This window comes from Microcaecilia unicolor, chromosome 12 (genome assembly GCF_901765095.1).
Source record: "Microcaecilia unicolor chromosome 12, aMicUni1.1, whole genome shotgun sequence".
NCBI lineage: Eukaryota > Metazoa > Chordata > Amphibia > Gymnophiona > Siphonopidae > Microcaecilia > Microcaecilia unicolor.
Window position 1 is genome coordinate 7,282,514 of NC_044042.1, and position 24,268 is coordinate 7,306,781.

The window sequence follows — 24,268 nt, forward strand, 5'->3', positions numbered from 1 at the left end:
GAAACTAAATACTGAGTAGACTCATTGCCTCATTCTATCCTCTCAGCATAACAAGTATAAACCTACAACTTTAAATATCCCCAACTACTCCCTCCCCATTTCGGATAGCTTAAAACTACTTGGCGTCACAATTGATCGGAACCTGACCCTGGAAACCCAAGTAAATTGTACCACAAAGAAAATGCTCTGCTTGATTTGGAAACGTAAACGTATTAAACCTTTTTTCCCCAGAGATGTTTTCCATAAATTAATTCAATCAATGGTATTGAGCCATTTAGATTATTGCAATGGAATCTACGCAGGATGTAGAGAACAGTTAATCAAGAGACTTCAGACCGCCCAGAACACAGCAGCGAGACTGATTTTTGGTAAACCTAAATTTGAATCTGCCAAACCCCTTCGAGAAAGTCTACACTGGCTCCCCATTAAGGAACGCATTGCCTTCAAGGTTTGCACCTTGATTCACAGGATTATATATGGAGAAGTTCCTGGATACATGCTTAATCTAATTGACCTCCCACCCAGAAACAGTTCCAGTTCTTCCCGATCCTACCTAAATTTATACTATCCAGACTGCAAAGGCCTCAAATACAAGTCTACCTATGCATCCAGCTTCTCCTTCACAGGAACACAGTTATGGAATGCACTACCTAAAATCTTAAAATTAACTCAGAACCACCTAAATTTCAGGAAATTACTGAAGACCACCCTGTTTAAGAAGGCCTACCTTCATGACTCAACTTAATTTACCTCTTCCGGTTACAGCAAATTCCATGGACCCTTACCTTTATTATTCACTCTTATTATCACTGTTGTTCTTTACGATACCTATACGTTTACTATTTTATTTATTACACTAGTAACAAAGGCCTGTTTCGGAGAAAAATGAAACGGGCGCTAGCAAGGTTTTCCTGGGTGTGTGCGCCGTCCACCCCCCCCCCCCCCCGAGGTCACAGCAGCCAGTGATGCACCGTGGGCCCCCCAAGGTGGCAGCAGCCAGTGCACCACCGTGCACCCTCCCCCAAACAGGTCGCCGGCGCTTCCACCCCCCCGTGTCCTACATCAGCTGAGCGCCGCTTCCCCCCCCCCCCCCCCGTCAAATAGAGAAACAGAATTTTAAAAGTGAACCTGCGAAAATGGTTTAAGGAAGGAATCGGAGCCCCGCAGCCAGCCATGGGTTGAGCTCTGCATCTGCTCCTCCTCTCAGCATTGACGTCAGTGCCCCTGGACTGGTGGAGGTTTTTCTATCTGATGGAGAGGGGGGGGGGGGAAGCGGTGCTCAGCTGATGTAGGACAGAGGGTGAGGGTGCGTGCGTGCGCGGCGGCGACCTGTTTTGGGGGGGAGGGTGGAGCAGTGGGTGTTGCGACGTTGGGGGGGGGGTGGAGGGTGGAGCAGTGGGTGCTTTGACCTGGGGGGGTGGAGGTGTTGAGCGGTGGCAACATGTTAGCGGGGGTGTAGGGTGGTGGTGGTGGGAACTTGGGGGGGGGGGGTTAAGGGTGAGGGGCGGTGATTGGGGGGCCGTGGCGACATACTGTTGGGAAGTTGGTAGGGGTGAGGGGCGGGGACTTTGGGGGTGTGTGGGCATCTGGCTCGCTGATTCCTTCGTTCCGTCCCTCCCTCCCTCCCTCGGACGTTGTGGCTGGCTGCCTGCTTGCTTGCCTGCCTGTTTGGTCGAGTGTATGTGCTCCGCCCTCGACGTCACCACGTTTGACGTGAGGGCGGGGCACAGACATGGTGAGTTGGATGGCTTCACCACCATGAACTTACGAACCAGTGACGTCAGTGTCCTCAGAACGTTGAGGGAGCGTTTTATTATAGTAGATTATTATGTTATTTAACTGAACTGTAGTTTGCCCTACGGTCTTGTAAGCCACATTGAGCCTACTATTGGTGGGAAAATGTGGGGTATAAATGTGTTAAATAAATAAATATAGACTCTATCCCTAAACGGTCACTTTAGTTATAGATTGCTGTCAAAAGCTTTCATGGTGTCTTGTATAGTGGCAGTTTAAATAGTAACATCAAACAAATAAGCAGGAAGTTAATGTTGTACAGGCCAAACCCACCATACCAGTGTAAAACATTTTAATTTGAGCTAGTCTGATCTTTAATGTCTTTTCCTCCCTTCCAGAGGGTTGTAGTGTTTGAACACTTGTCAGGTCTTTCATTAGGTTCACATAATCCTCTCAGACGTCTGAGAACAAAGATTTCTGGAAAATGAACCGTAACTGGAAAACAATTTGGTGCAGTGTTTTGCATTACCTTAGGGGGGAATTTGCTTTTATACCATAATGACAGTCCCCATCAAAGGTAAATAATAAAAACAGTTACATGTCTATTTTCCCCTTCCCTGCCTTTGTGCAGCTCATGCAAGCGTGCCTAGGGAAAGAAGTCAGACAGGCTGACCACTGAGTTTCAGCAATTAAGTAACAGATTTGCATGGCAATGAGCACGTGGAAATGGTGTTTTTAAGTGTCAAATGCAACCAAGGCATTTTTGTTTCGGCTTTGGCCTGAAGTAAGGGCATCTTTCACAGCTGTGGGCCTGAGGGTGACAGAGAATGGCCATAATTGGATTTCTTCACAGGGCTTAATTATGCTAGGATAATAGAAGAGTGAATCCTTGTTGCATTCATTATTCCTTTATGTTTTTGTAATTTTAATTTAAGATGGAGGTAGAGGAGGGAGGAGCGTTGGTGATGGAAGGATGTGATGCAGCAGTATGGAAGACAGAGGGCGCACTGTTACAGCTCTTCCAGAAGCATGCGTGAGGACGGAGCCCCTTTGAAGGTTTTCCCTGTGGGGCAGTAGCAAATATTCAGCTATCCATTATGAATTTTACTCAATTGTCCTTCCATATTAGTGAGGTAACCAGTGAAATGCAAAGCTCTCATTAGTGTAATTCTGTTCTAGCTGGGGCTGCTTCTTCCTCTATTTCCATGGCTTCAGTTCTGCAGTACTTAAGCCTGTCTGTAAATTGCAGGGGGAGAGGCATACAAAATGAAGGTTTTCATTTGCATTTTCTCCTCCTTTCTTTGGACTTTCATTTGCATGACATGCAGTGTGCCAGCCTGACCCACCATTTCAGTAATTCATTTAATTGTAAGGCTTGGATTCCTCCCTGCCTGTGTGCATAGTTACCTTTTGCCCTAACACGTCTCCTGAGCTAAAGCAAACATCGTGCACCTCTGTGTCTTTTTGTGTAATGGAAACACACACAATAGTAGATATCAATATGTGTTTTATCATTATCTGTTTGCATCCATTACTGGAGTTTCCCAGAAGCAAAAGGGCAGTAAATCTCCTTCACCTTCCAGAAGACCATGTTTCCAAGATTTGTTTGTTCAGACCCTTCACTAACAGAAAAAGTTGATAATGGCAGATAAAGACCATTCCAGCCTAACTAGGGCTGCTACACTGCTAATGGTGTAGCCCATCTGGCAGGCAAAGAAGCTTGACTACTTGTAGGGGTATCTTTGCTTTCTGAGGGAACCATGCAGAAAGCCTGGTGGTAGAGCCAGCTCAGTTTGCAGTTCTACCGTGAAATTAGCACTCTAAAAATAGCGTGGCACGCTATAAGTAGTGAGCATACAAATTACTGCTGTGTTAAAATTGTGGCAGTAATCCACAGCTCATTGCTCAATGTCACAGTTCCTGTCGGTGCCTGAACAGCGATTGGCTCAGGTACCAAAAGGAAAAATGACATTTTTTTAGAAAGACAACACAAGCCATGGGCAAGAAAGCATGCTGTCGGCATTTTGCATTGGACTCACGAACTGATGCACAGACAAACCGCCCCCCGCCCCAGTCGTGAAAAATTATCCCTGGTGTCTAGTGGCTACCCCAACCCCCCACCACACACACACAAAATGTATTTATTTATTAGAACGTCATATACCGCCTTTAACCGGCAAACAGAGCAAGGTGGTTCACAATTTTAAAATAAGTTAAGAGCAAAGGAACCAAAATGTTTTGATAGGATAGATGAGCAAAACACACACAGTAGGGCAAACTCTCCAAAACACAAGCATAAGTATTGCCATACTGGGACAGACCAAAGGTCCATCAAGCCCAGCATCCTGTTTCCAACAGTGGCCAATCCAGGTCGCAAATACCTGGCAAGATCCCAAGAAAGTACAAAACATTTTATACTGCTTATCCCAGAAATAGTGGATTTTCCCCAAGTCCATTTAATAATGGTCTATGGACTTTTCCTTTAGGAAGCTGGACAAACCTTTTTTTAAACTCCACTAAGCTAACCACCTTTACCACATTCTCCGGCAATGAATTCCAGAGTGTTGAGTGAAGAAAAGTTTTCTACGATTAGTTTTAAATTTACTACTGAGCAGAAGGTTTCAACGTATCATCATTTCCTTTTTTCAGGTAGCAGCCACAACAAGGTACCATCTCAGTCAACCAGCATATGCCTGCTTAAATAGCCAGTAGCTCAAATAGGAGTAGCCTAGTGGTTAGTGCAGTGGACTTTGATCCTGGGGAAGTGAGTTTGATTCCCACTGCAGCTCCTTGTGACTCTGGGCAAGTCACTTAACCCTTCATTGCCCCTGGTACAAAATAAGTACCTGAACATATGTAAACCGCTTTGAATGTAGCTGCAAAAACCTCAGAAAGGCAGTATATCAAGTCCCATTTCCCTTTCCCTTAACATTTAGTTCACTATGAAGATATAAAGGCATAGAGATCCGAAGGTGTGGAACAACAAAGATGGAGACACCAGAGGCAGGAGTGAGTGGGCATCGCTCCTGTCTCATTTAAGGTATGGGGTTGGGGGTCCCACTAGACACCAGGGAAGTTTTTTCAGGGGTTGGAATGGGGGTATGCTGCTGGATACCAAGGATGTTCTTCTAGGGGTCGGATCAGGAAGGGGGGGCACTGAACTACCAGAAAAAATGTTTTTTTTTCTATTTTAAGAGGAGGTGGTCAGGAGGTATAGGGGGGTCAGTGGATTGGGGAAAATGAATGGTAATGAGGCTATTACCTTTTTCAGTCCTAATGTAACTGCTACACAAGGGCAAGCTAACCCTTCTACACCTTCTCAGACCTGTGGTAAAATTTCTTGTGTTGTGCTTGCCTTAAAATCTTCTGTGCACTTTTCTGCATCTGGGTGAATTAGCTAATATTTATTTATTTATTTGGATTTTGCTCACACCTTCCTTTTTAGTAGTAGCTGAAGGTGAGTTACATTCAGGTACTCTGGATATTTCTCTGTCCCTTGAGGATGCACAATCTAGGTTTGTACCTGAGGCAATGGAGGGTTAAGTGACTTGCCTAAGATCACAAGGAGCAGCAGTGGGAATTGAACTGGCCACCTCTGGATTACAGGACTGGTGCTCTAACCACTAAGCCACTCCTCCACCCCAAAGAATCTTGTTACTCTTTGGGGTTCTACATGGAATGTTGCTACACTTTGAAATTCTGTATGGAATCTTGTTATTCTTTACAATTCTTATTTAGTTAGATTTTGCTCACACCTTTTTCAGTAGAAGCTCAAGGTGAGTTACATTCAGGTACTCTGGATATTTCTTTGTCCCAGGAGGGGTCACAATCTAAGTTTGTACCTGAGGCATTGGAGGGTTAAGTGACTTGCCTAAGATCACAAGGAGCAGCAGTGGGATTTGAACCGGCCACCTCTGGATTGCAAGACCAGTGCTCTAACCACTAGGCCACTCCTCCACTAGCAACATTCCCTCTAGAATCTCAAGTAGTAGCAACATTCCAGAATCTCAAAACGTGGCAACATTCCACGTAGAATCTTCAATAGTAGCAACAGAACCTCAAATAGTAGCAACATTCCATGTAAAATCTCAGATAGTAGCAACAGAATCTCAAATAATTTATTTGGATTTTAGGCCACTCCTCCACTAGCAACATTCCCTCTAGAATCTCAAGTAGTAGCAACATTCCAGAATCTCAAAACGTGGCAACATTCCACGTAGAATCTTCAATAGTAGCAACAGAACCTCAAATAGTAGCAACATTCCATGTAAAATCTCAGATAGTAGCAACAGAATCTCAAATAATTTATTTGGATTTTGCTCATACCTTCAGTAGTAGCTCAAGGTGAGTTACATTCAGGTACTCTGGATATTTCTCTGTCCCAGGAGGGCTCACAATCTAAGTTTGTACCTGAGGCAATGGAGGGTTAAGTGACTTGCCCAAGATCACAAGGAGCAGCAGCGGGATTTGAACTGGCCACCTTTGGATGTCAAGACCAGTGCTCTAAACACTAGGTCACTCCTCATTTACCTTGTGAAATGGTGTTCACCGATGGCTATCATGAAAGTTAACCTTGCACTAAACCCTTTGCTGCATGGTGCTGCCACTGTCAGTATTGTGTGCACAGACCTCTCCTTAAGGTCTGCATCGGCCCCTCGGTCAGCAAGCCTGTTTTAGCATTGGTAAATTTCACATTCCATTAACACAGGATACTGCCAGGATGGGGAGGGCAGGCAGTATTTTTCCTGCTATTGTATTTTGCTGTTATTGTGTGTTCTTATATATGAATGTTAAGGTGTGTCATTTGTATTGTGTTGAACATTATATGCCCAGCATCCATGAGTTACTTAAAGCCACCAGCTCATTCGGATTTCAGTGGCGACTCGTTTCACATAGGCTATACTCAGCCCATGGCTCGCCTGCCTCTTCATTGGTCTATTTAACTTATTGCACTTATTAATCTTTTTATGGTATTTATATATATTTATCTTAATAAAAAATGTTTTATCTTCAGTTCCAAAATTGAACTACTTATGATTGTACTTATCTATGTTAAGGACGCACCACCAACATGGGCCATATAAAGGTTAATAAGTGCAACAGAGTTAAGGTTAAATGAACCGGTGAGGAGGCAGGTGAACCACGGGCTAAGTATGGACCATATGAAATGAGTCGCCATTGAGATCAGAATGAGCTGGTGGCTTTAAGTAACTCATGGATGCTGGACATGTATTGTTCAGTATTTTCATTTCATTTAGTAACATTTATAGTCCGCTCTTATCCAGAGCAGAGTACAAAGCAAACTATCTAGCTTATTTTCGAAAGAGATCGCCGGCCATCTTCCGACACAAATGCAAGCCATTTGGGCGTGGGAGGAGCCAGCATTTGTAGTGCACTGATCCCCCTGACATGCCAGGACAGCAACTGGGCACTCTAGGGAGCACTGCAGTGGACTTCATAACATAGCTCCCTTAGCTTGTGTGCTGAGCCCCCCAACCCCCCCCCACCCAAACCCACTGCTCTCAACTATACACCACTACCATAGCCCTTAAGGGTGAAGGGGGGCACCTAGATGTGGGTACAGTGGGTTTCTGGTGGGTTTTGGAGGGCTCGCTGTTTCTTCCACAAATGTAACAGGTGGTGGGGGGGGGGGGGGGGGGTATGGGCCTGCCTATCTGAAGTGCACTGCAGTACCCACTAAAACTGCTCCAGGGACCTGCATGCGCTGTCATGGACCTGAGTATGACATCTGAGACTGGCATAGAGGCTGGCACGACATATTTTTAAAGATGTTTTTTGAGGGTGGGAGGGGGTTAGTGACCACTGGGGGAGTAACGGGAGTACATCCCCGATTCTCTCCGGTGGTCATGTGGTAATTTCGGGCACCTTTTTGTGGCTTATTCGTAAAAAAAACACATCCGGGTGAAAACGTCCAAGTGTTCGTCAGGGATGTCCTTGCTTTTTTCGATTATGGGTCAAAGACGTCCAAGTGTTAGGCACGCCCAAGGCCCGCCTTTAGTATGCCTCTGACACGCTCCCTTGAACTTTGGCCATCCTTGCGACGGAGTGTAGTTGGGACGTCTAAAATCGGGTTTCAATTATACCAATTTGGACGTCCCTGGGAGAAGGACGTCCATGTTCCGATTTATGTCGAAAGATGGACGTCCTTCTCTTTCGAAAATGAGCCCATTAGTCAGTTAAGAGCCAATATTCAGCTAGGATAGCTGCATAAATAGGACCACATGCAGGCCCGTGCCAAGGGTCTATGCCGCCCCCCCGCAGACGAACTGTTGGCGCCCCCCCCCCCGCAGAAGAACAGTTGGCGCCCCCCCTGCAGAAGAACAGTTGGCGCGCGCACGCCCCCCCCCCCCCCGTGAAGATGATCACTGCGCGCCCTGGGGGCCTTTAAATCTTTTACTTGCAGTCGCAGCAGCGTCTGTGAAAGCGGAGCGCTGCCGACGTCTCCCTTCCCTTCGCGCTCTTGGTTCCCTCAGTGTCCGCCTTCTTCTGACGTCAGAAGAAGGCGGGACACTGAGGGAACCGAGTGCAAGGGAAGGGAGACGTCGGCAGCGCTCCGTTTTCACAGACGCTGCTGCGACTGCAAGTAAAAGATTTAAAGGCCTCGGTGGCGCGGGGCGAGGGTAAGCACTGCGGCGGCGCCCTCCAGAGGTGGGCACCCTCCTGCGGTGCTTACCTCGCTTACCGCATCGGCACGGCCCTGACCACATGAAACACTTTATGCTGTTTATCATTGTCATTTAAATGCTGAATATCACAGTTAACTGGCTAGTTTATTCATTGCGGTGCCTGGATCTGGCCTGGCATTGAATATCCAGGAAAAAAGCTGAAGGCAATCTGCAAAACACTGACCACCATTGGCTGACTGTCAGGCCCCATGTTTTCTGAAAAGGCTTCAGTCTACAGCAGTGACGTATCCACAGGGGAGCCTAAGGTCTGCTGGTTTGGCTGGTGGGGGGTTCACCACCACACTGCCTGCTCTGCTTTTCTGGTCGCCGCATCTCAAGAAAGTGGAACTGGAAAAGGTGCAGCGAAGGGCGACTAAAATGATTGTGGGGATCCCTATGAAGAAAGACTAAGGAGGCTAGGGCTTTTCAGCTTGGAGAAGAGACGGCTGAGGGGAGACATGATAGAGGTATATAAATTAATGAGTGCAGTGGAACAGGTGGATGTGAAGCGTCTGTTCACACTTTACAAAAATATTAGGACTAGGGGGCATGCGGTGAAACTACACTGTAGTAAATTTAAAACAAATTGGAGAAAATGTTTCTTCACCCAATGCGTAATTAAACTCTGGAATTCGTTGCCGGATAACGTGGTGAAGGCGGTTAGCTTGGCAGAGTTTAAAAAGGGGTTATACGTTTTCCTAAAGGACAAGTCCATAAACCACTACTAAATGGACTTGGGAAAAATCCACAATTCCAGGAATGACATGTATAGAATGTTTGTACGGTGCCCTTGGCCTGGATTGGCCGCTGTCGTGGACAGGATGCTGGGCTCGATGGACCCTTGGTCTTTTCCCAGTGTGGCATTACTTATGTACTTATGCTTCCCCACCACCTCCCCCACTCCCATGCTCAGTTTCATTAAAAACAAGCATTCGTGCCATGTGGGGAAGCAGGGCAGACGGTGTGGCAGCTAACAATGTTGGGGGAAGGTTTCTGCTGGCGGGTCTTGTCCCCCCCCCCAGTCCAGGTATGTGGGGTTGCAGCAGGGGTGGAGAGAGGTGGGGCAAAATGTGCCCACCCACACTTTGGGCTCAGGCCCTTCCCCCCACCCAAATTGAGGTCTGGCTACACGCATGGTCTACAGTTCTTGTATGCTGTGATTTCTGCGATTTTACACAATCTTTTCATATACTTTAATAACACGATATCAGGGCCTTTCTGATGTTTCCACAGTTTTGCTACTTCTACTTGTGGGATTATTAGGATTCTGGTTATTTGCAGTTTTCTTCTTTCGCCTCAGCTGGTACCTTAGTTAGTAGGCATAGTGAAGGTTCTCTTCCAGCTTCATTCCTGTGATGGTTTTTAGTGGGTCTGTGACTTTTTCCCAAAACCCTTGTTCCACATTTGAAAAAAAATCTCTCTGATTGTTGTACATCCTTTCCAGCATTGGGGTCTAATCCTTTAACCATTGTGTGCAGCCGGATAGGTTTTAAATATGTTTTTATATTGGACTTTACAGTCATTTTCTTCTGAAGTTGTGGAGATGGACCATTCGGCTGTTCTTTTAATGATTATCTTCCAGTCCTCTTCATTCCACTGTTTCCCTAGTTCTGCATCCCACCTCGTCTTCAGCTCTGGGATCAGCCCTTCCTGGTTAACTGCCAGCTGTATATTTCTGAAATCGTGTCTTGAGAATTTTTTTAATTTTTTTGTAAAAGTCCTGTAAGGGTGTCTGTGAGCTCAACAATTCTCTGTCTTTCTCTCCTCCATTAGAAAGTGTCTAATTTGTAGATATCAGAAATGGTCTTGTTAGTTTAGTCCCTGCTCCTCTTTCAGTTCTTCAAACCCTCATAGCCCAGTTCACTCCATCATCTGCCCAACCCAGCACAGTCCTTTTCCCCATTCCTGATACATTCTATACATTAGCCTTGCTATGAATTCTTTGTTGTGTCTTAGTGGCAGGTCATTTTCTTTTTACTTAATAATGTCCCATGTAGAAGAAAGGTGGGAGAAGGGAGTCATGGTAAGACATTTAAATACCTCCATGGCATAAAAGCACAGAAGGCGAGTCTCTTTCAACTGAAAGGAAGCTCTGAAATGATATCCAGAAAGGGATTCTTAAAGTCTACCATGGTAACCCCCTCAATGGGGTCACCCCTAGGTTCTCTTGTTCCAATTAAACCCATTCCTTCAATATTCAAAACCATTTAACTGGCCAGGAATGACACCTGGCCGGTTAAATGGCACATAACCGGCTATCCGGTGATATTCAGCAGGGGATAGCTGGTTATCCCCCACTGAATATTACCGGTTAGTGCCTAGGAGATAACTGGCTATATCATGCAATACAGCTGGCTAATCCCAAATATTAAATTCATATCCAGCTATTGTAAGTGGCCATATTGAGCCGCTTAAACAGCTGTATTTTTAGCCAGTTTAAAGTTAACTGGCTATATCTTTGAATATGGACTTAGCCAGTTAACTTAAAACCGGCCAAAAATAAACCGGATACTCGATGCCAGTCACTGGAAACGGCCTGGCATTGAATATCTGGGCTGACTGCCCACCACGGGAGTTAGCCGTGCTCCCTCCTGCGGTGTGAATTTCGTTCCCATTGTTTTGTATCCTCTACTTGTTCTCCATTCCAATAAGGCTGTTGGGATGCTGCATGGTGTGATCCAGAGCATGGGACTCCTAATCCTCTATCGTTCGAAAGGAATAACAGTTTTCTGTCTATCTCCAGGTGCCTCTTCCTTCATATAAAGTGAAAACCTTTCTTTGTATTGTTCTCAGAGTCTTCATGGGAATGTCTGTTGGGTTCCACTGCTCATATTCTTATCATCATTGCAGTTAATGCTGTAGCTTTCCCCATTCGTTGGGAAGGTTCTCTGTACTTCCTCATGGTCCAAAAATTATCTGTTTCCCGAGTGGGTGGACAGAGTTCTAACTTAAATGTCTATCTGCCTCAACTGATGAAACTTCCTTCCTTTTCTAAACGGGACATGGATTTGATATACCCACCTTTCTGAGGTACAACCCAAGCGGTTTACATTTATTCTATGAAGGTACTTTCTCTGTCCCTAATGAGCTCACAATCTAATTTCTTGTACCTGAGGCAATGCATGGTTAAGTGTCTTGCCCAGGGTCACAAGGAGCCACAGTGAGAATTAAACCCAGGTTCTTAGTGTTATCATGGTATTCCTACTGTCTGGATGCATAAGTACATAAGTATTGCCATACTGGGAAAGACCAAAGGTCCATCGAGCCCAGCATCCTGTTTCCAACAGTTGCCAATCCAGTTCACAAATACCCGGCAAGATCCCAAAAATGTACAAAACATTTTATACTGCTTATCCCAGAAATAGTGGATTTTCCCCAAGCTGTCCTTTAAGAAGCTGTCCAAACCTTTTTTAAAACTCCGCTAAGCTAACTGCCTTTACCACAATCTCTGGCAACGAATTCCAAAGTTTAATTACACGTTGAGTGCAATTTGTCAGTCTCCATGTTTACCTCACTGTGAGTAAGATAAGCAAATATAAGCATAAATGCAATTATTAATGCTGTTAACAAAATTGCAAGCTTCATGCCAAGTTATACCTGCTGTGGATGAATCTCTTCAAAAAGGCAAGTTAATAAATCCCAATAAATAAATAACTAATTTCAGAGGTTTCCAAGGCATTGGCGTGAGTTCTCTTTTTGATGCCCTGCTGTCTGACCTGTGCTGGATGTGGAACAGGAGGAAACATTCTGCTTCCCAGCCATTTCCATTTTTTTTAATGCCAGGAGAGAAGGATCCAAATCCCAGGCTTTTATCCAGTAAACTTTATTTATATATAACAACAGTACAAAGTTGAGTCCTTGGCTTGCAAAATAGGAGCGATTCATATTTACACTAAATACATTGGAATATATTAGACTAACAAAAAACACTTTTTTTTTTGTTTCTGAACATTTTTTTAAATACTTAAAACTTTCTTACATTTTTTTTCACAACACCTGTAAAAACAACAAAACCAGACAACCATCTTTAAAATGTCATATATATATATATGTATATATGTACACATATATTTATATATAGGATATATGGCTCCAGTGTGTTGAGTACAGAGAAGGAAAGAAAGGTTTGGGCTGTAGGGTGGGCAGATATCAGAGTTGAGAAGAAAGAAGCAACTGCACTCCAACAGGCTGGGTTTATAAAGCTTTTGTCCCACAAATGACATCTGTCTTTCAGGGGTAAATGTGCAAACTTAAAAAAAAAAAAAAACCCACACACACAGAAGAAAAAGGCTTATCAGGGAAAGGAAGAAATGCTGCACTAAAAGATACATTTCAGATTAGAAGCCCCGTATGCCATAGGGAAGAATGTTTCATGCTGGCTTTGGCTGAATCAAAGCTTGAAAAACCGTAACAGTCTTGTGACTGGTTCTGTCCTCTGTGAATTCAAGTCCTACCCAAGGAACTATTAATTGCAGAGGTATCGTTGCAGAATATGTGAATACAGCTAATGTTTGTAACTGGTAATGTGGTAGGCCTTCCAGATTAGGGCACTACTAAATTCTTTGTAAGACCATGGTATGGCTCCCAAGGTCCAGCCAGTGGCGTAGCCACCCACTTAGGGCTCAGGCCCACCCAACAGTAGCACACGTTTAGTGAAGACTTCTTCCAGAGGGTAACAAAAACGTTACTCTCCATGATACCTGCGTATGTTCAGTTTTCAGCGCATGCCTGCTGCAGACTGCCAAGGTGGAAAGAAACGTTTTCCCACCAGCTGATATATTTTTTTGGGTGGTGGTTGGGGGGGGGGGGGGGGGACAATTGGTGCCCACCCACTTCTTCCCTAGGCCCACCCAAAATCTGTTGTCTGGCTACGCCCCTGGTTCCAGCTACTGTCGATACCACCGTTGATTCCAGAATGCAGATTTAAATGTTTTTGTCACAATTTACCCACATAGATTGGAGCCCGGAAAAGACTTACCATCTCAGCATTTCAAAGTCTGTGACTGCTAACCTGCTTGGTGCAGAAGTACACTCATGGTGTCTGTCCAGTCTAGAGTCTATTTTCAAATAGCTGTACAGAGGCAAGGATCATTCTGGCCGATATTCACTCAGTGGCGGTCAGTGTTAAATGTCCACGGTTGGCTGTATTCCCGGATATTTGATGCCAGGCCATGTCCGGGTACTGGCATTGAATGTCCGTCTGTATGTTGGCCGCTAAAACTTATGTGGTTAAGTGCAATATTCAGCCCTTGACCACATAAGCTGAACTGCTTAAAGATCTATTATTTTTGCAGCTCACTTATGCACTCAAGGGCTGAATAACTGGCACTGAACTGCATAAATGCCAACTCTGCCCCTGGAACGCTCACAGGTTAACCAGTTAAGTGCTGCTTAATATTTGCGGTTAGCCATGGACAATGATTTGAACAGCCAGGCACCTCTCCAGCCCGCTTACATCACTTTTAAAATCGGGTGGATTAGCAGCTGAAGGTTCAGCCGAACTTGGTAAGTTTTTGTCTGAGAATTGGAGCAGGCTGGATGTAGGACTGGAATCTGTGTGACCGGGTTTGCCCAGCTGAAGTTGGTTAGTAGTAAAAATCAGCATCAATTAGCTAAGTCTTAAGCCCTCGCTGGGAAAATACCTGTAGAGGAGATTCATCTGAAATCATGTGATTCTCTTGCTGGTGTCAGTAGTTTAAACTGGAGCATTATGATTTAATGGAAATTGTTCATGTTCCATTGCGTCTTTCACACTCTGGAAGTGACCTGCTGCTGGACTCTCCATTGGTTAAGGAGTTGAGTATGATGTACCACAGAGCTTCCCAAACTATGGGTTCAGACTTCAAATGGAGTCACAACCTGGGTAGGTTCTCCATAGATGTATCATTATTTTGCACCTCTGGAGGGTCACACAAATTTATTTGGTTGCAAGCCTGGGGTCACGGTCACAAAAAGATGGATAAGCACTGATCTATAGGAAAAGGACTCTGAGGTTTCACCCCGTCTATCTGGAATGTAGTTCCTTGTGAGATAGGGGGCTGTAAAAAACCATCATATATTACTCAAGGCCTGTTTTTTTTTTCTTTTTCCTAGCTGAGGTTAAGGAACCTTCATTTTGGTGATACTGTGAAAATGGAAGGGTATTTGATGTTGGGTTTGATCTATGTAATTAAACTCTGGAATTCGTTGCCAGAGAATGTGGTAAAAGCAGTTAGCTTAGCAGGATTTAAAAAAGGTTTGGATAATTTTCTAAAAGTCCATAAGCCATTATTAGGATGGACTTGGGAAACTCCACTGCGTATTTCTAGGTTAAGCAGCATAACATGTATTGCACTGTTTTGGGATGTTGCCAGGTACTTGTAACCTTGATTGGCAACTGTTGGAAACAGGATATTGGGCTTGATGGACCTTGGGTCTGCCCCAGTATGGTAATGCTTATGCTCTTATGATGGGATGTGATGTGAACATGTTTTAGTTAGTTTTGGGTTTTTTTTACATGTTTGTAACCTGCCTTGACTTTGTCTATAAAAAGCAGAATTTAGGAGCATTTTCAAATTAAATGAAAGGCATAGGGGAAATGCTGAAAATCATAATGCAGATAAATGAATATATATTTAAATTAGCATTCTTGAATTACGTGAAGGTTTTCTACTAGTCAGGAGTTTAAAAAGAAAGGGGCCTAGTTACTAAAGAACTGTTCCCATTTTGGGGGTAGTTCTGTAAGGTGGGCGCTATCATTTACGCACTGATTATTTCACATACGTGTTTAGAATAATGGCAGATATGCAAAAATGCCTGCAGATGCCAAAACTCTGCCTAAGCTTTATCCTGTAAATATGCATATAACGTAGACAAGAATTCAGTGAAAGGCGCTCACAATTCCGTGCCTAAAAAAAAATCGGCAATAAGCACGATTCTATAAAGGTCACACGTGCTTCATAGAATCACGCTTTCACGCAGGACTTTATGCCTGCACCTAACTTAGGTGCGAATCGACCTAATTCTAGAATTTAGTGCACAAGTCTCTGACATGACCCTGGCTACACCCCATTTTCAGATACACGCTACAAAAGTTCTATGCGGAGTGGAGGAGTAGCCTAATGGTTATTGCAGTGGACTTTGATCCTGGGGAATTGAGTTTGATTCCCACTGCAGCACCTTGTGACTCTGGGCAAGTCACTTAACCCTCCATTGCCCCAGGTACAAGATAAGTACCTGAATATATGTAAACCGCTTTGAATGTAGTTGCAAAAACCTTAGAAAGGCGGTATATCAAGTCCCATTTCCCTTTCCCTATTTGAGATTATACATGGAATGTTGAAACTATTTGTAGATTCTACATGGAATGTTGCTACTATTTGAGATTCTAGATGGAATGTTGCTACTATTGAGATTCTGCTGCTACTATTTGAGATTCTACATGGAATGTTGCTATTCCACTAGCAAAATTCCATGTAGAAGCCTGCCCTTGCAGATCAACAACGTGGCTGCGCAGGCTTCTGTTTCTGTGAGTCTGATGTCCTGCACATACGATTTTTAAACTGGGTTTTGCGGCCAAACAAACCTGGTATATCTTTGGCTGGCTTAAAGCTAATCGGCTAAGTCAGAATTAGCCAGTTATCTTTAAACTGGTCAATAATAAATCAGATATTCAATGCCAGTCACTGGAAACGGCCCGGCATGGAATATCCGGTCGTAGCGTTGACCGCGGAACTTACCTGGTCTAATTCCCGCAGTCTGAATATTGGCCTCTTTGTTCCTGTAAAGTCCCTTTCCAGTTACTTTATATTTGGCTAAGACCTGTACCAGGTTATATTTGAGGTAAAACGTGTTCTATTTCACGGTGGCATTGTTCTTTTTTTTTTTTCAATAAAATCCTCTTCCGACCAGGTCTATGAGTTATGAAATCTTTACTCAACAGCTATCCCATCCCCTCCCCCTCCAGCAGGTGAAAACCAAGCAGGTTTTCCGTATATATTTAGTATTCAGCACAGCTTTTTGGAAAAGCTATGACATGATGAAAAACACTGAGGTATATAAAATAATGAGTGGAGTGGAACAGGTGGATGTGAAGCGTCTGTTCACGCTTTCCAAAAATACTAGGACTAGGGGGCATGCGATGAAACTACAGTGTAGTAAATTTAAAACAAATCGGAGAAACTTTTTCTTCACCCAACGTGTAATTAAACTCTGGAATTCGTTGCCGGAGAAAGTGGTGAAGGCGGTTAGCTTAGCAGAGTTTAAAAAGGGGTTGGACGGTTTCCTAAAGGACAAGTCCATAAACTGCTACTAAACGGACTTGGAAAAATCCACAATTCCAGGAATAACATGTATAGAATGTTTGTACGTTTGGGAAGCTTGCCAGGTGCCCTTGGCCTGGATTGGCCGCTGTCGTGGACAGGATGCTGGGCTCGATGGACCCTTGGTCTTTTCCCAGTATGGCATTACTTATGTACTTATGTCCTCTACTTGGCTCACTTTTATTACATAGAGCAGTGATTTAACCTATTGTGATGTCATAGTGGCTCATTCCACCAATAAGAGCCAACCTCATTAGTGATGTCACAATGGCTTGATTGTATAGAATGTTTGTACGTTTGGGAAGCTTGCCAGGTGCCCTTGGCCTGGATTGGCCGCTGTCGTGGACAGGATGCTGGGCTCGATGGACCCTTGGTCTTTTCCCAGTATGGCATTACTTATGTACTGTTCTCTTTGTTAACGAAGCCACATGATCTGTTTTTGCTGATCAGGTTTTGAACTAAGTGCTGGAGTCAGTGAATGGTGCTGAAAAATCAGCGCCACAAAAAAACAACTCAGTGCTCAGCTCCGTTCTCTAAAGGGTGCCCTGTTTAGAGCATAGCACCTAACGGGGATTCCCGTGGCCAACTTTGGGTATAAGGACTTATGGCAGCTGAAACCTGGTGGAAATCCTGGGGCTCGTTGGGTACGGACCCCCAGATCTCTATAACACTGCACACATCTTTTGAGAATGACTTTGACCTGACCATGCCCCTCCTGTGGCCCTGCCCTCATGCTATGAGATTTGGGCACGCAGGCTTATTGAATAGCGTGTGCAGCCAGACGCATATGCAAAGCCTAATTGATACCATCAATAATTCTTAGCGCCTTTTATTGATGTTAATTGGCTCGTTAATCATTTCGGTTCTGTGCGCTTCTGTGGATCATGCCCACACTTGGGCCTGAATATTTGGGTGCCCTTTGGTGCATAAGGGTTGGGGGCCAGAAAGCATTATCTATGTTACTTTGGTGGTTCGTCTACGTAAAAACCTCTGTTTTCACTTTTCTTTTCTTTTAATCCAGAATTGCTCTCCAGAACAGAGTGGAGAATTAATAGGACTTAAAAACAGGTTATTTTCTTCTTTTAGAATCTGTGGAATGTTTGCTGTTATACTCTGATGCTGAAATGCAATCACTAGCAGCTGCTCACCTCGATAAACGTTAAGTTTCAGTAACTTCTCCCCTTCTCCCGTCAAAAAGAAATCTTTTACAAGAAATATGCATTAAACATAGGTAACAGGTCAGTTATTGCATACAATGAGGCTCAGTAATAGTGGCACTTGATAGGATGGGGACACTCAACCGCAAAGACAACATATTCAGAAAATCACAGTCTGTGTACCTATTGTCTGTGCCCTCATGGAGACTTTTCATTGTTTGCAGTCCCTGTAGGATTCTTTTCATGCCTCTTTGTGTCCAGCACCTTCTCCTAGTGCATGGTTCACTCCTGAAGCAGGACCTAGGTGAAATTTACCTGACTGAAACCTGAATCCTTAATTTACCCCACAGGCAGTAAATGATAAGAAATAAAGACCAAAATTGGCCATCCAGTCTGCCTAGTTGAAAGCTGTTAATTGTTTGTATGACATGTACTGTCAGGTCTCAATTATTATAATGCAGTTTTCTTGGGTTCTGCCACGTTGAGAGTTGTTAATCATTTTTATGAAGTGTATTGTTGGGTCTAGATTATTGGAATGTAGTATTCTCGGGCTCTGCCCAGTTGAGAGTTGATAATTGTTTGTATGTCGGATTTAGATTACTGTAATGCAGTTTTCTCGGGCTCTGTCCAGTTGAGAGTTAATAATCATTTGTATGAAGTGTATTGTTGGGTCTAGATTATTATATTGTAGCTTTCTCAGGCTCTGTCCAGTTGAGAGTTGGTAATCATTTGTATGAAGTGTACTGTCGGATCTAGATTATTGTAATGCAGTTTTCTCGGGCTCTGCCCAGTTGAGAGTTGATAATTGTATGTCGGGGCTAGATTACTGTAATGTGGTTTTCTCGGGCTCTGTCCAGTTGAGAGTTATTAATCGTTTGTATGACGTGTACTGCCGGGTCTAGATTATTGTAATGCAGGCCTCTTTCAATTGAAAGGAAGCTCTGGAATCTAGGAGCATAGGATGAAGGTGAAAGGGGAAAGGGACTCAGGAGTAATCTAAAGAGAAATACTTCTTTATGGAAAGGATGGTGGATGTGTAGAGCAGCCTCTCAGAAGAAATGGTGGAGATGAGGACTGCACCTATATTCAAGAAAGCTTGGGACATTGATAGAGGATCTGTAAAGGAGAGGAAGGGATCGTGAAGCTTAGAAGTTGGTATGGATGGGCAGATTGGATAGGATGTATGGTCTTTATCTGCCATCCTTTTCTGTGTTCCTATGTTAAAAGCTCTTAACCTGACTAGTGTAGGCAGGTTCATCACGGCACTATTAAGGAAGCATTGACTGGTATGCATATGAAGACACTTAACCATTTACACACCACCTCTCTCCAACACAGCCAACAGGGACGGGCACTGTTCTTTGACATTCACTTCTTTTCCAGTCAGATCCCCCTATCAGCTTATAAGGTTCTTGAAAATCTTTAGGCATTTGCTGGCCAAACTTTGTGTTAAAAGGTAAGTCATCTATGTCCTTTCCAGTCTATCAAACAGGTGGAAACTACTGCTATAGACTTGGATAGTTTCCTCTGCTCTTAACAAATCACAACATCGTGTATCTCCAGCAGGTTCCCTGCAGCTCAGGTACTTGAACAAGGTGCTGCTTTTCTTGCAGTGAGAAACAGGACCTCCTCATCGGTGTGTGTGTACTACAAGCCATCATTTTCTGCAGAGGTTCTCAAACTAAAGGCTGAATTTTGCATCCAGTGAGTGATCCCTGCAAGGAATGACTAGTGGCCTCTGTACCTGGAGCATCATGCTTGCTTTGGTATCACTAGCAGGATTTTCAAACATGGCTTGGAAGGGGTCCTGCAGTGCTCAAAGCTATCAAGGAGGAGTCCTTGAGGTTCAGAGTGTGCTTGGCTTGTCAGTTCCATTAGGAGCAGGCTCGCTTGGCATACTGATGTACAAAAAACCCAACTGTACGAGAAAGCAAAAACAAAAATATGTTTCACAGTATTCTGAATGAAAAGATTATCACCAGCATCACCAACTGTGGTCCTGATTCTTTCACACTGGCAGAGTGAGGAAAAACCACGAGGTCTGCATTTGGACAAATGAGAATAATTAATGGCAGAGAAAGAGAGACGTATTTACAACGATCTTTCCCCACTTGGCATTCTTTAGTGAGCTAAAGCTTTGATCTCCACAAGGAATATCGACCAAGAAGGATTTTCTACAAAGGTCTACTCGAAGCAAATGCAGGCTGACAAAGGTCATAAGAGACAAAGCAAGTGTAGGACACAAATACAGTAAAATCTCAGGATGGTGTCTGTACTACCCAAAAAAGTTGGGAAGGGCCAATGGCCAACTGAATTGCAGACCAAATCCAGAAGTAAGTATAATGCAAATTTTTTGGCCATCAAAAAACAGACTCGGTCACATATACAGCCTCTAAGATTCAGATGGACTCAAGCAAAGCTTTACGAGAGCAGAACAACCTCAGTGTTAACCACACTAAGACGTGTTTATGCTCCGTGCGCCTTAGTGCAGTTACCACACAGGTTGTCCTGCTCTTGTAGAGCTTTGCATGAGTCCATCTGAATCTTAAGAGTGTGTGTTTCTGAAACACGGTTCGAGTCTGTTTTCTGATAACCAATAAATTTGCATTATACTTAACTCTGGATTTGGTCTGTAATTTGGTTGGCCATTGGCCCCTTCCCAACTTTTTTGTTCCTCTTGACCTGGTTTCGTAGGGAATTGGCCTTTTTCTGGTGTTAATGGTCTGCACCATTCATAGTAAGAAACTTTACATCATTTCACATATTCTGCACACAGAAAAATAATTATATGTATGTAAGAGAGAGGCCCACTGAACTGTTTCCTTCTACCCTTGCACCATTATTTTTTAATGTCAAACTGTCAAAAAAATAGAGACCTTTATGACAATTATTCAAGTATCGTTTGCTGTAAACAGCCGGTATAAGCGCAAGAAATCACATTGTGGCTTGAACTAGGAAAAATACAAACCCAACCATCGTGCCAGTAGGAAAGAAAGTAACCTCATCATTACAGGGCAGTATAACTCTGTCCATCTTACCCCACATGATCGCAGAATTAAACAGGTTAGGCTTTGTGTTTAAGGGCCACAAACAGAAAAATATCATCGTAAGTTTTGATCTTCCCTTTCCTTCACTTAAAAAAAAACTGTAGGAAAAGAGCACAGATTAAAAAGGGAAGGAACATTTCAAATTTGTCCAATCTGTCTTCCCCCAAACACCAAGACCGGCCAGTAGCGTGGGGGAGGGGTGGGTAGCAAAAGGATTTTTTAGAAAAGCATTCAGTCTGTATAAATATATATATATATATATACATACATATATATACACATATGTAAAGCTGGAATTTCTAGACTGAAAAGCTGGCTTGTCTGTCTGTCAGTTGGTTCTGAAAATCAGATCTACATCTTTAGGTTGTCCGCAGAAAGGCTCTGTCTCTTTAAGTCCTGTGGGATTTTGTTCTCATCATCAGGTGCCTTTATAGTTGAGCTGGGGGATAGGGGGTCTGCGGCCAAGTCTTTACAGAGACCTCCTGGGCAAAAAGAACCAAAAATGAAAGCCAAGATTCCTGGATAAGAGAGGCAAAAGCCCTTCTCTTCAAGCGGGCTGAAGGCTGGTAGTTTATCTGCAATATACTACATGTATTAGAAGTGAAAACAGCTGATGCGGATCCCTCAAGCACTGGGTGTCATTGGGGTGAGCAACCACAGAAAAGCTCTGAGAGCCGAGCCGTCGGCCTGTGAGATCCACTTTGTCAGTCTACCAACACTTGAAACTTCCTTTTGCAGGGCTGGAAGGGCTCAGTGCAAACTTGTCCTCTGTCATTTCTCCCCTGGGGTGGGAGACCGTAACACCCCCAACTGGCCTTGCTTTTGTTTCCAAGTACGCCTGCATCATGGCCAAGCCACAGGCATTATCATATGAGTTTAAAACAAACACCCAAAAAAAAAATGCTAGTTTCAATTAACCATTTTTCCCAGCATGATTGATGTACAGAAGCAAACTCTATAAATTAAAATTTCACCGTGTCTCAGTATACATCAAACTATTTTCATGCAAAGCAGCAGTAATGGAACTGAATCCACGTTTCACGGTTCCGTTCATAGTGTGGGCGGAATGGCTCTGACTTGGTTTCGTTTTACAGATGTGTCACAACTACAGTCAGGCAGGAACCTGAAGCTCAGAAGAAAGATCCAGCAAAATGTTTTGGCAATTTGTAGGTTGCTCCACAGGTGCCAACACAGCACCTTTTGCACTGGGCTGCCTCTCCTCTTCTCCTGCAGAGTCCTTGCAAGACCTTTTCCGTTTCACTTCCAGGAGCACTAAAGATGCACCTTTCTTCAGCTCTCCAGGGTCATAGCAGCGATCAGCTGTTCAACTTTGTAAGCCAGGCGCTGCCGGCACGCCTGCTCATCCTGCTCCAGAGCCCCGATGATCTGCGTAAGGGAAATAGATCATCTGTGAGACCAAGACTGAAAAAAAGAAGGGAGAAAGAATCCTTGCGTAGGAAACTGCAAACCAAGTAAACAGAAACTCAGTGCGCAAGGTTTCAGATTACTGCGATACACATTCAGGCAGGGGCGGACTGACCATTCGGGCAACCGGGCAGTGCCCGAGGGCCAGTGGCGTAGCAAGGGCGGGGCGGTCCGCCCCGGGTGCACGCTGCTAGAGGGTGCAGAGAGCAGCCGCTTGCCTCTCGGCTCCGCTGGTTCCCTGCTACCTCTGCCCCGGAACAGGTTACTTCTTGTTCTGGGGCAGAGGGAGCAGGGAGCCAGTGGAGATGACAGGCGCGTGGGCTGCTCTCTGCAACCTCCAACAGCCAAGAATGCACCTGGGGAGGGGGGTGTCACTGCTCTGGGAGGGGGGGCTTGATGCGCCGGGGGGGGGCATTGATGTGCTGGGGAGGGGTGTGTCGTGCTGCACCCTGGGGGGACGGACGCTGCTGCACCCGGGGGGGGGGGGGGGTGCAGCGGCGATCCACCCCGGGTGGCAGCCGACCTTGCTACGTCACTGCCAAGGGCCCAGAAGCTCTAGATAGAACAGAGGCTCTGCCTGGTTGCCCGCCGCTGCTGCACACTTCAGCCCTCCCTGGCGGCCCTACCTTGAAAGGCCCTGGTGGTCTAGTAGGATCTTCAGGGGCAGGAAAGAATCCCACTTTTTCCTGCCCACTGCCGCTACTCTGCCTGTGCCTGGCACCGCTGTGTTTTGAAAATGGCTGCAGCCATTTTGAAAACATGACAGGACTAGCCCCGGGCACAGTAACGACAGCAAGCAGGAAAGAGTGGGATTCTTTCCTGCCCCTAAAAAAGCCACTAGACCACCAGAGCCCTTCAAGGTAGGACCCACTTGCAGGGGGTCTGTAGTGTGTGGGAGGGGAGCGGCAATTGTGGGGGTGAGGGGGGCTGTAATGTGCAGTATGGGGAGGGGCGGTAGTGCAGTGGTGGGGTCCCCAATGACCTTTACTACCCGGGGGCCCTGACCACTGCCAATCCACCCCTGCATTGAGGGTGTAATTCTCAAAAGATCATCTAAAGTTAGGTGTCGGGATGACGCACGCTAAGGGCTAGATTCAGTAAATAGTACCCAGCGCTGTTCTATAAAGGCTGCTCTGGGCGCAAGAACATACACCAACTGCACAAGATGAGCGTGCATCTGCAGCTTTCTATACTACTACATGCAATTTTCCAGAAGGTTCCTGACCCGTCCATGCCCCTCCCGCTCAGCTGCACACAGATATACTTAGGCATTATCCTATAACTGGGCACATAAGCGTACTTCCATACTGAGCTGCTTTTTTGGCGCCTTGCATCCATTGGAACACTTTTCCGCATCAAAATTTGGGTGCGGAATTAGGACCTAACTTTAGGCACCATTTATAGAATTCCCCCCCTAAACGTGTCTTCTAAATCGGCAATTACACACTTGATTACATTTATTGAATACTAGTGTAAGTCCAAGGTTATGCGCCTTAACTTTTGGGAAACGCAGTTATGCTTCAAGGTTGGTGTAAATTCTTGCACGTAACTGATAATATTCTATAACCCATGGCGTAAGTACTAGGCATGCTCCTGACCCACCCACCCCCATGCCTGGCTTAGCAATTGCGGGACCCTGTGCAGACCAGTTCGGTGGGGCCCTTCCGTCCCACCTAGCCCCCGCCCCTTGTGGACAAGATGTGTTTTCAACATTTTTTACTTCAAATAAAGACAAATCAAGCAAAACTTGTACAGAAAAATTCAAATATCTAAAATGCTATGGGTTTAAAAAGCAAAACCATGTACATGTAAGGACTGGATAAATGAATCAAAACAAATCCCCTTAATATATAATACTTGGTAGTAATAATGAAACAGTGATTGAATATTCAGATAGCAATCAGCCTGAGCCAACAGAT

At 44.6% G+C, this 24,268-nt stretch overlaps 1 protein-coding gene across 1 annotated transcript in view; it reads right to left on the bottom strand.

Moving 5' to 3' along the window:
- Nucleotides 1-19,015: 19,015 nt before the first annotated feature.
- The window catches only part of PLXNA2 (plexin A2), a 513,443-nt gene continuing 508,190 nt past the window's right edge, over nt 19,016-24,268 (bottom strand). The window contains exon 32 of the mRNA XM_030220548.1: nt 19,016-22,310. Coding sequence (XP_030076408.1) covers nt 22,215-22,310 — 96 coding nt within the window. The 3' untranslated portion in view covers nt 19,016-22,214. The remainder of the gene's footprint in view (nt 22,311-24,268) is intronic.